This window comes from Pipistrellus hanaki, assembly GCF_964339955.1.
Source record: "Pipistrellus hanaki genome assembly, chromosome: 19".
In the NCBI taxonomy this organism is placed as follows: domain Eukaryota; kingdom Metazoa; phylum Chordata; class Mammalia; order Chiroptera; family Vespertilionidae; genus Pipistrellus; species Pipistrellus hanaki.
The window spans coordinates 121,424-135,580 of NC_140521.1; the positions used below are offsets into that span (position 1 = coordinate 121,424).

Genomic DNA, 14,157 nt, shown 5'->3' on the forward strand with positions numbered 1-14,157 from the left:
GGCCTGAAATAACAGCGGTGGGGTAGAAACGCATCTCACGCCTTAACGTGACTCTTCCTCCCGGGCATCCGGACTGCTGGATCTCGCGTGCCTTTTTGTGCTTCCTAAGCGGCTTTGAGAATGCCTGTAGGTGCTCCCTGGGCGAGCTACTCACCCCTTTTGCCCTGACTTAACATGGCGCGGGCTGCTGCTGCAGCCGACATCTGCGAAGGCGCAGACCTCCCGGCCAGCACCGAAGATGGCGCCCAGGCCCGCAGCCTTCCGTCTGCGCATGCGCCGCCAGCCCTCCGCGTCCACTCTAGCCGCCACGCTCTATGGTGGGTCCGCCAGCCAATCGCAGCCGCGGGCCCCGCCCCGCGGATCAGCTGAGGGACCTGCGATGTCTGTTGACAGTGGCGGCGGCGCGGCCGGTTCCGGGTTCGGGGCGCGGGCGCGGGGGCGGGGGCTGGGCCGGGCGGGCGGCTCGCGGAGGCGCTGAGGCCCGGAGGCCACGGGGCGGAGCCGCGGGGCAGCCGCCCGTCCCGACGTTTCCGGGTCCGAGTCTCGACAGATGTGAGTCCGATGGAGCGGCCCGCGGAAGGCGAGCAGCCGCCCCCTCAGCAGCCGTGGGGGCGGCTCCTCCGCCTGGGCGCCGAGGAGGGCGAGCCGCACGTCCTCCTGCGGAAACGGGAGTGGACCTTCGGGCGGAAGAGAGGTGCTGGCCGGGGCCGGGCCCCGGGTGGGGACGAGGGCAGGGGACCGGGCACCGGGGTGGGGACGGGATCCGGGGGCCGGGGTAGGGACTGTGGGCTGGGGACCGGGACCTGGGTGGGGATCGAGGATCGGGGATCGGGAGCCGGGGATCGGGGGCCGGGGGCCGGGATGGGGTCGAGGGCGGGGCCGGGAGCCGGGGTTGGGGCGAGGGGCGGGGTGGGGTCGGGAGAGGGGACCCGGTCCGGCGGGGTGGGGCGGGCCGGGCGGCACTGGGCGGAGCGCAGTGCGGACCAGTTTTTCCGGTGAGAGCGGCCATTTACTCACTGGGGCGCGCCCCGCAGATCGCTTCACCCCGGGGACAACCTCGTTGAGGAGGCGCATGAGTTCGTCCCCAGCGAGCCGGGGCTCAGCTCCATTGCTGCCCGAGCGCCTCCTCTGACCTCCGGGCGATGGGGCGCCGGGGCAGGAAGGTGCTGGGAACGCGCAGCTCCGGGGGCATTTGAACAGCGCGCTCTGCACCGACCGGGGGTCACGGAAGTCACACGGAAGTTAGAGGAGAGCCCGGGTCAGTGGTCGGCAAACTCATTCGTCCAAAGAGCCAAATATCAGGACAATGATCGAAATTTATTTTGAGAGCCACATTTTAAAAAAAAATAAACTTCTTTTAACGCCACTTCTTCAAAATAGACCCATTTTGTGGTAGAGCCACACTCAAGGGGCCAAAGAGCCCCATGTGGCTCATGAGCCCCAGTTTGCCGACCACTGGCCCAGGTGAATAAAATGAAAATGTACTGAGATGCAGCTACAGCAGGCCTACAGGGAATGTACAGCCGCGGGCCTGCTCTTTTAAAAGATCTCAAGCCCCAGCTCCCATAGCCATGGAAGGATGTGTTGGTCTAGGGACCTGGGAAGCCGAGGTCCCGCAGCCAAGAGAAGGTGCCCTCAGGTGCCCGGACCTCGGCACTTCCTGCCTTGCGGGCCGCAGCCACCGTCCATCGCGTCATTGACTGACTCCCTGGCAGCTTTCCTGCAGGCAGAGAAGTGCACTGATCAGGCAAAAAACAAAATACAAAAACTAGTTTGTCTGAAAATAAATGATCACTGACTGTATACTTTAAAAAAGAGAGAATGAAGAAGATTACTGTTTAAAAGCTTATGTTTTTGGTTTCATTTTATGCCTTATGATGGACATGCAGCTGTTTTTGTTTTGCGTTGTTTTGTGGGTGTTTTTGTTTTGTTTGTTGTTTTTGTTTTGTTCGTCTTAAATTCCAGTATCAAGTTAATTTTTTGACAACTCTGGAAGTGCTTACATATCATTAGGAACTTCTGGAAAACAAACCAATTGTCTTTAATTGATGTTATTGGAAGTTTGGGGAAGACCAGAGCCCAAGAGAGAAACTGCTGAGGTTGGAACACATGGCATCACTGCCTAATTTGCTTTGCCCTAACGTACCTTTCGGCAGAGGTTAGAGGAGACCGCCAGCCTGAGGCCAGCCCGATGCGCTTCGGAGAGGCCTGGCTTCAAGTTAGCACTTAAGGTTCGCCATTGTTGTTATAACACAGCATCACAGTGTCATTTCACACGGCAATGCAAGGAGTTAATCTGCGAATGTATGAACTTTTCCAGCAAAACCTAAAGTTGCTGTACTGGAAGCTTTTAGTCTTTAGATTTCAGGACAGAACAAAGCATTTGAGGATTTTTCTCCTTGCATTTAATGAGGAGAAAGGGGTTGTGTTTAGCTATAGCTGCATCTCCCTTCTGTTTTTAATTTCCTTTTTTTAATATATATATATATATTTTATTTCAGAAAGAAAGGAAGGAGAGTATTAGAATCATTGATCGGCCGCCTCCTGCATGCCCCCTAGTGGGCATGAGTCTGCAACCCGGGCATATGACCTTGACTGGAATGGAACTCTATCCATTGAGCAACACTAGATAGAGCTGTTTTTAATGTTCGTTTTTGTTTTTTTTTTAATAGGTTGGGAGTTGTTTTATATATATATATATTTTTTTTTTTAATTGATTTTACACAGAGAGGAATTGAGAGGGACAGAGAGTTAAAAATGTAGATGAGAGAGCAAAATCGACCAGCTGCCTCCTGCACACCCCCCACTGGGAATGTGCCCGCAACCAAGGTACATGCCCTTGACCGGAATCGAACCCGCGGCCTTTCAATCTGCAGGCTGACGCTCTATCCACTGAGCCAAACTGGTCCTGGCTGTTTTTAATTTTCTTAAATACGTATGTGTGCCTATGGTCATTTTCTCAGTCATATTTTACGTAACCTTTTGCCATTGCTTCACTTTTGTATGGTTTGCAACTAAGTTAGAATACTGAAGAATTACATAACTAACCCCCTTTGTATGTTTAAATATTTATCAGGCCAGCTGCACATGTGTGCCTGTTGTAAAACTCTCACCCAGAAGCTGTTGCTGTTTCAAGGGAGGTGTTGAGAGGGTGTCCTACCCCCCAATGGGCAGTCAGGGAGGTTCAGGGCACGGCCCCTGTCCCTCTGCGTTGGGGATTAACGCTTCAATCCTTTGGAGCGTTCTCTTGGCACCTTCCTGATCAGGTGTTGCCTCCTGAAGTGCACAGCACGCCATGGGCCCTGATTTCCACTCACACGCAAACCTGCTCTTCGTGGTTCGGTAAAGCGCAGTGTCTGTCGTGCATGGCACCCGCCGTCATATGTGGGGGGCCCCTTCTGTGTTTCAGGTTGCGACCTCTCGTTTCCTGGCAACAAGCTGGTCTCTGGAGATCACTGTAAAATCATCTGGGATGAGAAGTCTGGCCAGGTGCTGCTGGAAGACACCAGGTAAGCTCTCTCCGAGCTGCTTTTCCTTCTCGCGCAGCTTCTGGAACCTGACCAGAAGCGAGTGACCGGAGAGGGCACGAGGGTCAGTGCTCTTCCCCGAGGCGGCTGGCCAGGCCTCAGGGCCTCGGGAAGTGCGTGCTCCGCCCTCCGGGGTGGGCTGCTCGGTGACGCGAGGCTCTATGTGACCCTTCTGGGAGGTACTCAGATTAAAGCAAACATCTCAGAAACAAGACTTAAAAGTCAGGGACACATTTTGGATTCTCACAAACCTATGAGAATTAGGCTTCTTTCCCCCAAATTTAAGAAATAATAATGTTATCCTATGAATTCTTATACGACGTAAGTAGCACGTAAAAGAGAAGTCCCGCTCCCCACGGAAAGCACATAAATCCTTCGCACGCACGGACAGCCTTTGCTCTCTGTCCACCCACGTTGATGCAAAAGGCAGTGCTTCGATCCATTTTACAGCCAAGTCGGCTTCCATTGTGTACGGCAGCGAGTCGCCTGTCGATGGGCACTCAGGGCACGTGCCCACCTTGGCTGCTGTGAATGCTGTTGCCATGAGCATAGCGGTGTCCGAGGCGTGGGATGGACCGTCTCCGTACGGTGGTAGAACCAGGCGTGTCTGGCTTCCAGCGATGCTCGTAGGGTAAGCTGCACCTCTCGTCTCCGCAGCACCAACGGCACGGTGGTGAACGCTGCGACAGTTGTGAAGAGGCAGACGTGCCCGCTGCGGACGGGCGATGTCATCTACGTGGTGTACAGGAAGAACGAGCCGGAGCACAGTAAGCGGGGCCGGGGGGATGCCTGCGTGCGTGCGGGGGGCGGCCTGCCGCCGCCGGGGCTCTTCGGGGAGAGTCTGTGGAAGCATCCTTTTCCCGCAGGAACGTTGGTGTCCGCTCTCTGCTGTGTGTGGAGGCTCTTGGTGAGGGTAGTGTCTGCTCAAGATTGGGGGAGTTGGCCTTGCCGGCTAAGCCCCAGGCCTGCTTCCATACAGACCACTCGAGTCATGACCGTCAACCTCCGTGGCAGCCACGGAGAAGGGAACGGGGCTGGGTTAGGTGCAGAATAAAGGAGTAAGACCAAGAGCAGGGATGGAGACCTGAGACTGTACTGGGCTCCACGAGGCCTCATCAGCCTGGAGTGTGTGTGTCTGCGGAAGAAGCAGGATACTGGGCAAGGAGGGTGGAGGAATCTTTCGAAGGTTCCTCCCGAGACAGAAAGAAGGGGCGGGCCTTCCCTGGGTTTCTGCAGCTGAATCCCCGCGGGGTGGCCATGCCGAAGGGACAGGAAGCGTAGGCTCTGCTCGGCAGGTGCCCTGCCTCCCTTTGTCGGCCTCCTGACTGCAGACATCTTCTCCTGAGTTTTAGCGTTGGTTCAGGTGTTTTGGGCCATTTGTTTTAAAATCCCTGTACCTGGTGGATGTTGTCAGTGGCTGAACAGACAAGGTAGTCAGCAGGACAAACTGGCTGGAGGGAAGAGAAGAGGAAAATGAGTTGGGCCTGGTGCACGGGCCGACACTGCCCTGACCGCGTTCATTCCTTCCAGACGTGGCGTACCGCTACGAGGCGTTGAGTGAAAAGCAAGGCGTGGCCCAGGACTCCTTGGGTGAGTGCGAGGGCAGCAGGGACTGTCATGGGAGGAGCCGCTCCGCCTGCCGGCATGGACAGCCGCGGGGCCATGAGCCCTGACAGCTCCTGCTGCTGCTCTTGTGCTCACAGAAGCCAGGAAAGAAAGCCTGATCCACGCGACCAAAGATACCTCAGGTGCCGGGCAAGGGGACCAGCCCCAGGGCTTGCCGTCATCGCCCACCACTCAGGCGTCCTGCGAGGAACCACAGCCATCCACGTCCACGTCGGACCTCTTCCCTACAGCCTTTGCCTCGTCCATGGAGCCCCCCGGGGGGCGAGCGCCTCCCTCTGGCTCTGGTGAGATGGGGTCTTGAGAGGCGGCTCCAATCGTGTGTGTGTACTCCTCTTGGCTGATGTTGTTCTGAGACAGACACAGCCACGGAGGAGCTTTGGGGGGCCAGCGGGCACCAGGCTCTCGGTAGTAAGATTTCCGGGTGAGCGGTGTTCTTGCTCCCGCCCCAGGAGAAATGCTGAAGGGGCGGGTCAGAGCTCTGCCTGCTGGTCTCTCCGCAGCTGCCGGCTGTGCCCGCGTCTCCCCGAGAGGGTGCGGTGCGCCCCTGACCAGCGAGGAGCCCTCCCGCGTCCCGCCTGCTGTCCCCAGAGAAGGAGCCTCCCTTCCTGGCCCGGAACCACAGGATCCGGAGAGCCTGGAGCCCACTACGAAGAGGATGAGAGGAGGTCAGTCTCCGGTCTTTACGTAGAAGTCATGTGGACACGGCTGCTGCCGGACGGCGGGGCCTTCGCTCTCAGCCCTGTCTCCTGGACGTCTTTCTCATGTCGAGAACTGTTCTTCTAAAACACGTGAGATGTCAGGGCCTCGTTAAAATGCCCTTCACTCCGGCGGGGACTGTTCTGTCTGCGGTTAAAACGTGTCACACAAGAAGAGCACGCCTCCGCTCCCTCGTGGCTGTGACGGTCACCGTGTCCCTTTCCCTGCAGATGGGGAGCCCAGCCTGAGACTGCCTCTGCTGGCCGCAGACCAGGGTCCGGACGCCCAGGGCGCCCCCGAGGAGGCCAGAGCTGCGGCCGAGAAGCCTGACAAGATGGAGGAGACGCTCACGTGCATTATCTGCCAGGACCTGCTGCACGACTGCGTGAGGTGCGCGCGGGGGCCGTTTCCCAGGTGGGGTGTGGGCGTCACTAACAGAGGACGCAGACCTGCCAGCTGCGGGCAGCACCCAGCACGGGCTCCAGGCCCCGCTGAGGTGAGAGCTGGGGGGCCGGGGGTGTGCTCAATTCTCTGTTCTGTTACGGACGCTCAGCCTGAGCAAGGCACCTCCTCTTCTGGGGGAAGAGGCAGCGGGCGTGACCCGGCATCCCAGCTTCCGATGCTTCGGGCGAGCCATGCCCTGGGGACGGGGCTGCTGTGGCGGGCGGGTGGGCGCTCCACCTGCAAGTGCTCTGCAGGGGCATCTGAAGGCCTGTCCCTGTGCTCAGCCTGCAGCCCTGCATGCACACCTTCTGCGCGGCCTGCTACTCGGGCTGGATGGAGCGCTCCACGCTGTGCCCCACGTGCCGCTGCCCTGTCGAGCGCATCTGTAAAAACCACATCCTCAACAACCTGGTGGAGGCGTACCTTCTGCAGCACCCAGGCAAGCGGGGCGGCCGCAGCTCCGGAGACCGGGGGTGTCCCCAGGGCCCGCCCGCCAGCAGAGCCGTGTCCTCTGAATTCCAGACAAGAGCCGCAGCGAGGAAGATGTGCGGAGCATGGCCACCAGGAACAAGATCACTCAGGACATGCTGCAGCCCAAAGTCAGGAGGTCTTTCTCGGACGAGGAGGTCAGTTCGGAGGACCTGCTGGACCTGTCCGACGTGGACAGCGAGTCCTCGGACGTGAGGTGAGCCTGTGCCCGCCAGGGAGGGGGACAGGCTCTGCCCTGAGGGTCATCTCCCTGCTGTTCCTGAGGACAAGCAAGCAAGCTCCTGAGGACACAGTGTTCGCCCAGGTGCCTTCGCTCTGACTGACGATGTGCAGACATTTCCTGGGTGGCCAGAGTGACAGTCCTGCGTACCTGGGGGCTCAGTGCGCCTCTGAATGCGGCGCCCAGCTCGCCCAGCTTCGAACCTGGGAGAGCGCGACCTGTCCCCTGGGACCGAGTGGCCGGGCCCCGGGACATCTTGCAAAGCGAGGGGTGGGCAGAAGATGCCTCAGCACCCCAGGAGCCGCTGAGGGGCGGGGCTCTGGGAGCCGCACAGGAAAGGGAGCTGGGAGTGGCGGGAGCTGGGCCACCGCAGGTGCTAAGGGCTGAGCCTGAGGAGGTGACGCGGTCCGCGAGCAGGGAGGGCGCTGCCAGGCTCGGATTGGCCCTGTCCTTCACCTCCTTCCGCACCCCTGGGAGCGGGTCCCGGAGTCCGAGCTCAGGTGTGTGTGCTCCCCTTGCAGCCAGCCGTACATCGTGTGCAGACAGTGCCCTGAGTACCGAAGGCAGGCAGGGCCACCCCTCTGCTCGGGGCCAGGCAGTGAGCAGGGGCCGCCTCAGGCCTCTGGCGACACACCGTCGACATCTGCCAGCACCACGACAGGTGAGAGCCATGCCGTGGCTCTGCTGTGACCCCTGGGGATGCAGCCGGTGTTTCTGCTGATCTCTCTCTGCCCTCCTGTCCTGTCCTCTGCCTCTGGTGGTCCCATCCCCTCATAGCCCGCTGCTCCTCATAGCTGTTTTGAGCCTCTGCTCCTGGACACTCCTGGGGATTCAGTCCTAATTCTCACCCTCGGCCCCCACAGCCCACCGCTCAGAAAACTGGTGTTCCCAGCGATGTCTGCCAAAGCCAAATGGCCACCACACCTGGGCCCCTCCAGTGAGAGACTGGCCTGGGCCCTTCACTGCCTGCTTCCAGTGGGCTCTGCACACAGTGTCTGGTGCGGGTCCGCAGTCCTCTGCCGGCCTGTTTGTTTATTTGGAGGGAGCTGAGATTAAATATAAAACCCACTTTATTGTTTTATGGTGTGTGCTCTGCAGGCTGGCCTTTCCTTATAGGAAATGGCAGAAAACCTTCATGATCTCTGAAATCTTAGTTGTTTTCAGTCTGTTTAGACTCCTTCGTCTCAGTGGTAGACTGTCCGTTGCCGTTGAGAATATGTCTGACTTCTCCCTGGGTGTTCGTGTCGGTCTGTCTGTCCTTGTGTGCCCTTGGTAGCTACCCCAATAGACGTTCTCTGATCGGCTTCCTCTGCCCGTGTCCCGACACCCCTCCCTGAACATCCCATCTGTTCCGCAGCCCAGGATTACGTGTGCACCCTGCAGGGGAGCCACGCCATATGCACCTGCTGCTTCCAGCCCATGCCCGACCGGAGGGCTGAGCGGGAGCAGGACCCCCGCATCGCCCCGCAGCAGTGTGAGTATGGGGGGTGCGTGTTGGCCTGGGTGACCTCCCACCGCAAAGCCTCGCCCGTGTGTCCTTCAGGCTCGGGATTCCCAGCACGGTTGACGCTGTGTGTGGTGGGACGGACAGGAGCACGCAGTTCTGTGTTACATTGTAAAGTCCTGTCCCGTGTGGCCTCTCCCACACTGGGAGGCTGTTCCCACCACACACGCGTGTCTGTCTGGTTCTCTTTCCGGAGTCTGCATCGTGCTCCCGTCCCCACATCAGGGCACAGGCGTTCTGTCCGGTGTCACTTACATCTGGTAGATGAATGCGAGGCTCTGATGTAGAGTTTGGGGGTTGCTGTGACATCGAGTTTGTTGTTGACTCAATGGCCCTCCTGGAGGTGTCCCGCCTGATGACTGTGCTGTCCCCGCAGGTGCCGTCTGCCTGCAGCCCTTCTGTCACCTGTACTGGGGCTGCGCCCGGACCGGCTGCCTCGGCTGCCTGGCCCCCTTCTGTGGTAAGGCTGCTCTCGGCTGGTCGCTTCGGCCCGCATGTTCTCTCTGGGCATGGCCTGTTGTGTGCCCGAGGAGGAGGAAGCCACTGTAGGTCACCACAAACCAATTGCCTTTTCCTGAACACTGCGTGGGTGCCATTAAAAAGGGTTAGCTTAGCACCAAGCAATGGCAGGAGAATTCGGGGGATCCTGAGTTCAAAGCCAGGAAGCCTGTGTACATACAGGGTCCTTCCCCCCCGCCCCCCGAAGAGGCACAGCCTGGCTGCAGCCTTCAGACCTGGGCGGCAGCCCAGCGCTGAGGGACGTGGCAGCTGGCCTGTCCGGGGGAGGGAATGGAAGTCGTGTTTTGCTGTGGAGCTTTCTGTCCCCTGTGGACGGCGGTGCGGGAAATGTGGTTACCGTAGCTGTCGGGTGAAACGTCTATACAACGGGTAACGTTGCTTCCCTCCGCCCGGCAGAACTCCACCTGGGCGACAGGTGTCTGGACGGGGTGCTGAACAACAACAACTACGAGTCCGACATCCTGAAGGTGCGTGGCCGCTGCCCTCTGCAGACACCTGCCATGGTTTCCTTGGCTTCACCCACTTCTGAGAGCCTTTTACAACCACTTACCCTCTTGTCCACGCTCGTGTTTCTCCTGACCCCTTGCCTCCCCATCACAGAACTACCTGGCGGCCAGGGGTCTGACGTGGAAGAACGTGCTGACGGAGAGCCTGGTGGCTCTGCAGAGGGGGGTGTTCCTGCTGTCTGGTAAGCGCCTCCGGAGAGCCTTGGCGCTGTCCATGGTCCCTGACTCTCGCCTTCCTTGCTCGGTTTCCTGTGCCATGTTTGCTGTGGGCACTCAGAGTTACAGGTCCTTTCTTATGTGCGTTTGGTTTTTGTGACCTACTAGGAAGTATCTCAAGAGAAAGGTTATGTTTACTCTTCTCAGTACTTTGTTGGATTTTAAAGGAGATTTAAGGGTTTTTTTGTTTGTTTGTTTTAAAATATATCTTATTGATTTTTTTACAGAGAGGAGGAGAGAGGGATAGAAAGCTAGAAATGTCAATGAGAGAGAAACATCGACCAGCTGCCTCCTGCACACCCCCTACTGGGAATGTGCCCGCAACCAATGTACATGCCCTTGACCGGAATCGAACCTGGGACCTTTCAGTCCCCAGACTGACGCTCTACCGCTGAGCCAAACCGGTTTCGGCGGAGATTTAAGTTTTTAACCTCAGTGGACTTGTTTCGCAGTGAGGGAATAAATTGGCATCTGGGTTGGTTTTGTTCTTATTTCCCAAATCTCTAGCTCGCTGTCTCCCCTTCTATGGGTCAGCGTGTTCATTCCCCACTGGTTTGTATGGCTACTTATGTCCTGCCGTTCTGGACACGGATGCTCTGACATCTGGCTGTGCCCCCATGAGGCTGTGCTCTTCCAGATTACCGGGTCTCGGGCAGCACCGTGCTGTGCTACTGCTGCGGCCTGCGGAGCTTCCGGGAGCTGGCCTACCAGTATCGGCAGAACATTCCGGCCTCCGAGCTGCCAGGTAAGGGACCCCCTCCCCACCCGGCTCACCTCTGTTTTCCGTGGCTTCTGTGCTTCGGCATACTAGGCAGAAGCTCTCTCTGGCTCTGTTGGTGTTCTTGGCAGAGGCTGCCTGAGGGTCGTGCAATGTCAGGGCCATCGCCCGCCTGGCGTCCACTCAGCCCGGTGTTGGCTGTGGCGGGGGTTTCTAAAACGAGATGCACAAAACGCCCTCCGACAGCTGGAGCTGCCTCCTTTCCGGGGTGGGTGCTCAGGGAGCTCTTTGCCCTTTCCTGGAACGGGGAGACGGAATGCGCAGCGGAGTGCTGCCTCTCGGACGCGGCGTCTCTTTGGGGTTCCAGGTGAGGGCCCCCCCCCCCCCAGCTGCATGTGATGGGGATACATGTGACACCCGTGGGCTTTTTCTCTCCTAGTGGCTGTGATTTCCCGTCCCGACTGCTATTGGGGTCGCAACTGCCGCACTCAGGTGAAGGCCCACCATGCGATGTGAGTGCCCTGTGCTGTGGGGCAGGGCGGGGCGTGTCCACTCGGGGCTCACAGCGGGAGGGGGCTGACAGGCATAAGGGAGGCAGACCTTGTTCTCCTAACTGAACTTTTCAAGTGTTTGGACAAGTTGGTATCTCAGCTTTTAGGGATTTTTGTGAACTAGCCAACTAGTATTTTATATAATAAAAGGCTAATATGCAAATTAACCCCTTTGACCGGGAGTTGGACCGGGGCCGGGATTGGCCGAACACTCGCAGCACCTCCCCCCAGCTTACCTGCCTGATTGGCCCCAGTCAGCCCTGATTGGGGCAGGCCGGCTGGACCCCACCCATGCATGAGTTGGTGGACCAGGCCTGTAGTCCCTTATAAACAAACTGCTCTGGTCATGTCGTATACAAAGTAGAGTGGTCATTGGGAACTGTTATCTCCTTTACTGAAATACTTGGCATCGGAATGGAATGTTCTCCACATTCCACCCCCGTGAGCACAGCCTCGTTCGCAGCCGACTCATTTCCAGATCAGCGGCCATGGTCACTGGGACCAGTCTTCCCAAGTCCGGGCTCGTGAGCGTGCCATTGCACACGGGGTCTGTCACTGGTGCCATGAGCGGGTGATTGTGTTCGCACTGAATTGGTCACTCACCAGATGTTTCCTACGAGGCTCTTAAAGGAGTAAGCTCACCTCCGCTTTTTTCTTTTCTAATATATATATTTTTTAATTTCATAGAGGAAGGGAAAGGAGAGAAAGGTAGAAACATCAATGATGAGAGAGACTCATTGATCAGCTGCCTCCTGAATGCCCGCACTGGGGATTGAGCCTGGGATCCTTCAGTCCACTGGCCAACGCTCTTTCCACTGAGCCAAACCAACTAAGCTCACCTCCACTTTTAAACCGGAGGTGTGTCCATCAGTGTCTTGGGGATGCTGAGGACACGCAGCTTTGAGTCTCTTCTCCAAGAAAATTACCTAAAATTTGCAATTTATATCTTAAAGTTTAAAAAGGAGAAAAGAAAGCTTCCTCTGTTAGTTTCTGTGAAAGTGTTAAGTGTATGCTGCTGTGAGCCCCCGTGCCCACCATTTCTTGTGTGGTTGTCCAGTGGGCAGTTTTGGAATTGGCTTACCTAAATGATCCTCTGGCTGTGGTATGTAATGTGACTGCTCCCCCCCCCCCCCCCCCCCCGCAGGAAATTCAATCATATCTGTGAACAGACGAGGTTCAAGAACTAAGCGCTGAGGATGCACCACGATGGCTTGGAAGTACAGGGGCCAATGACAGCGTGTTTCAGGAAATACGAAATATGAACATTTTAAGGGCATTTTACACTTCCCTCAGGGCATGCTGGGGGTCTGTGCATCCAGCATTGGGCTGTGACTTTGTCTGAGGAGGAGTCCTTCTCAGTGAGGCCCCTCAGCGGCCTGGGAGGCCCTGGGCCGCCCGAAGTGCTTCAGCCAGAACAGCCACCAGCCGTTCCCCCCCTCCCACGATGGGGGTGAGCAGGTTTGCTCTGTACCTTCCCCACACCATGGTTAAAACGCACATCTCTCTCCAGGAAAAGTTCCTCGGCAGAGAGAGGACAGTTGGTCAGAAACGTTCTGCTGTTTAAGGAAAAGGTTTACAGGCTGTTCAGTGCCCCGTGGCAAACCCATGGTTCTTCGATGCTTTTTGTTTTAAAGGGTTTATGCTTCTCTTATAGTAAGATTTAAAATGCCACAAACTAGAGCACAAGTAATATAATTTATATAATTTACAAGTTGACTAAAATTGGGGTAGGATGGTGTTGAAAGCATAAACGTGTTTCTCTGTATTAATGGAAATGTCACCAGGAGTCCAGAACTGCTAACCCTGGATCCTGACAGTGCACAGCCCCTCCCGGGCGTGGGCGAGCTGGGCTGCCACCACCCTGAGCCCACAAGGAAGCAAAGTGCTGGCCCTGCTGCTCCTCCCTCGGCATAGCTGCGGGCCCCACCCAGTGTGTCCGTGTTCCTCATTCCTTCCTGTGGGGCCGTGGCCACGGGTGGCCAACGTGCCAGTTACAGGTCAGCCCTGGTGGCACCAACGACCTCCCTGGAGCAGTCTCTTCCCACCGAGAGCTCGAGGGCCCTTTTTTCCCACTGGTCCTTGCCCTGCCCTCTAGCATTGGGTTTGCTGTCATCTGGAATAATACTTGAAGTTTCGTTATTTGTAAAAGAAGAAATGTTTTTATTTTTTATTTTTTGTTAAAATCACCTGTTATGTTTGTTTGCAAAATTGTAACCTTTTTGCTTCTCAGGAATACAACGGTTGTCTTGCTCTTGATACAGACTGAGAAGCAGCAGTGTGTGTGAGAGAAGGCTGCCTTCCCACATCTAATAAACAAGCCGCATCTGTTTCTCTCTCCACATGTTTGTTCTCTGGTGTTAGTTAGGATGTGCCTCTTACCATGACGGGGACAGGGGGCTGTAGACTTTGCTAGTTATTGCTTTCTAGTAAGAAGATTCCACTAAGCTGGTCCTCAGACCTAGGTCTGAGCAACCCAAAGGCACAGGGTTTCTTAGATCCCTCAACCTGAAGGAGCCACAGGCTGGTGATTCCCATTGAAGCCACAGGCTGTGTTAGGTCTTTGTTGCAGGTGCGGGCCCTTTGCAGCAGAGGTAAGTGCTTTGGGTATCATGCCTAAAACAAAGGAGACCTAATACACAGAGGCATACCATGTTCATGGACTGAAAGATTCAGCGTAGTAAAGCTAACAGTTCTTCCCAAGTTCTATAGTTTTGTTCTAATTCCTATAAAAATCTCAGGAAGGATTTTTATAGACAAGTTCATTCTAAAATTTATACGATGGGCATGAGTCCCAGAATAGCTAGAACAATGAGGGAAAATGACAGAATATACTTCCGGGTATTACAGCTCTCTGCAAAGGTCCTGGGATAGCTCGGAGATCCCAGAACAGGGCAGAGATCCCGGTAACCCCCACACAAGCAGCCAACCCAGTGTCAAAGCGAGTGAGTAGAGGAAAGACAGTCTCTAATAAAGATTACGGGGGCAATTTGATATCCATGGGGGGAAAAAAGACCTAACCTGCCACCTGCCAGCAATCGTGTGTTTAAAACGTTGCCAGGCTCTGAAGCAGGACTCATTTTTTTGGCGCGCTGGGAGGTTTGGGGGACCTGGGAGCCCACGGTCTTGCCGCCGCCTTTGCTA

At 56.6% G+C, this 14,157-nt stretch overlaps 1 protein-coding gene across 1 annotated transcript; it reads left to right on the plus strand.

The window, feature by feature from the left end:
* Positions 1 to 517: 517 nt before the first annotated feature.
* On the plus strand, positions 518 to 13,343 carry CHFR (checkpoint with forkhead and ring finger domains). Its single transcript, XM_084867330.1, has 17 exons — positions 518 to 694; positions 3,410 to 3,509; positions 4,185 to 4,294; positions 5,058 to 5,117; positions 5,231 to 5,437; positions 5,654 to 5,818; positions 6,080 to 6,239; positions 6,578 to 6,732; positions 6,816 to 6,978; positions 7,524 to 7,663; positions 8,360 to 8,476; positions 8,883 to 8,966; positions 9,422 to 9,492; positions 9,626 to 9,713; positions 10,385 to 10,492; positions 10,905 to 10,977; positions 12,161 to 13,343. The coding sequence occupies exons 1-17, from the start codon at positions 562 to 564 to the stop codon at positions 12,201 to 12,203; spliced, it is 1,977 nt and encodes a 658-aa protein (XP_084723456.1). The 5' UTR covers positions 518 to 561; the 3' UTR covers positions 12,204 to 13,343.
* Positions 13,344 to 14,157: the final 814 nt, after the last annotated feature.

Bases quoted from the DNA above. Each gene is read 5' to 3' on its own strand.
- CHFR (XM_084867330.1), top strand. From the start codon at position 562: ATGGAGCGGCCCGCGGAAGGCGAGCAGCCGCCCCCTCAGCAGCCGTGG. The intron at 5,438-5,653 runs GTGAGATGGGGT...GTCTCTCCGCAG, and splicing joins AGCGCCTCCCTCTGGCTCTG to CTGCCGGCTGTGCCCGCGTC. The intron at 9,714-10,384 runs GTAAGCGCCTCC...GTGCTCTTCCAG, and splicing joins GGGGGTGTTCCTGCTGTCTG to ATTACCGGGTCTCGGGCAGC.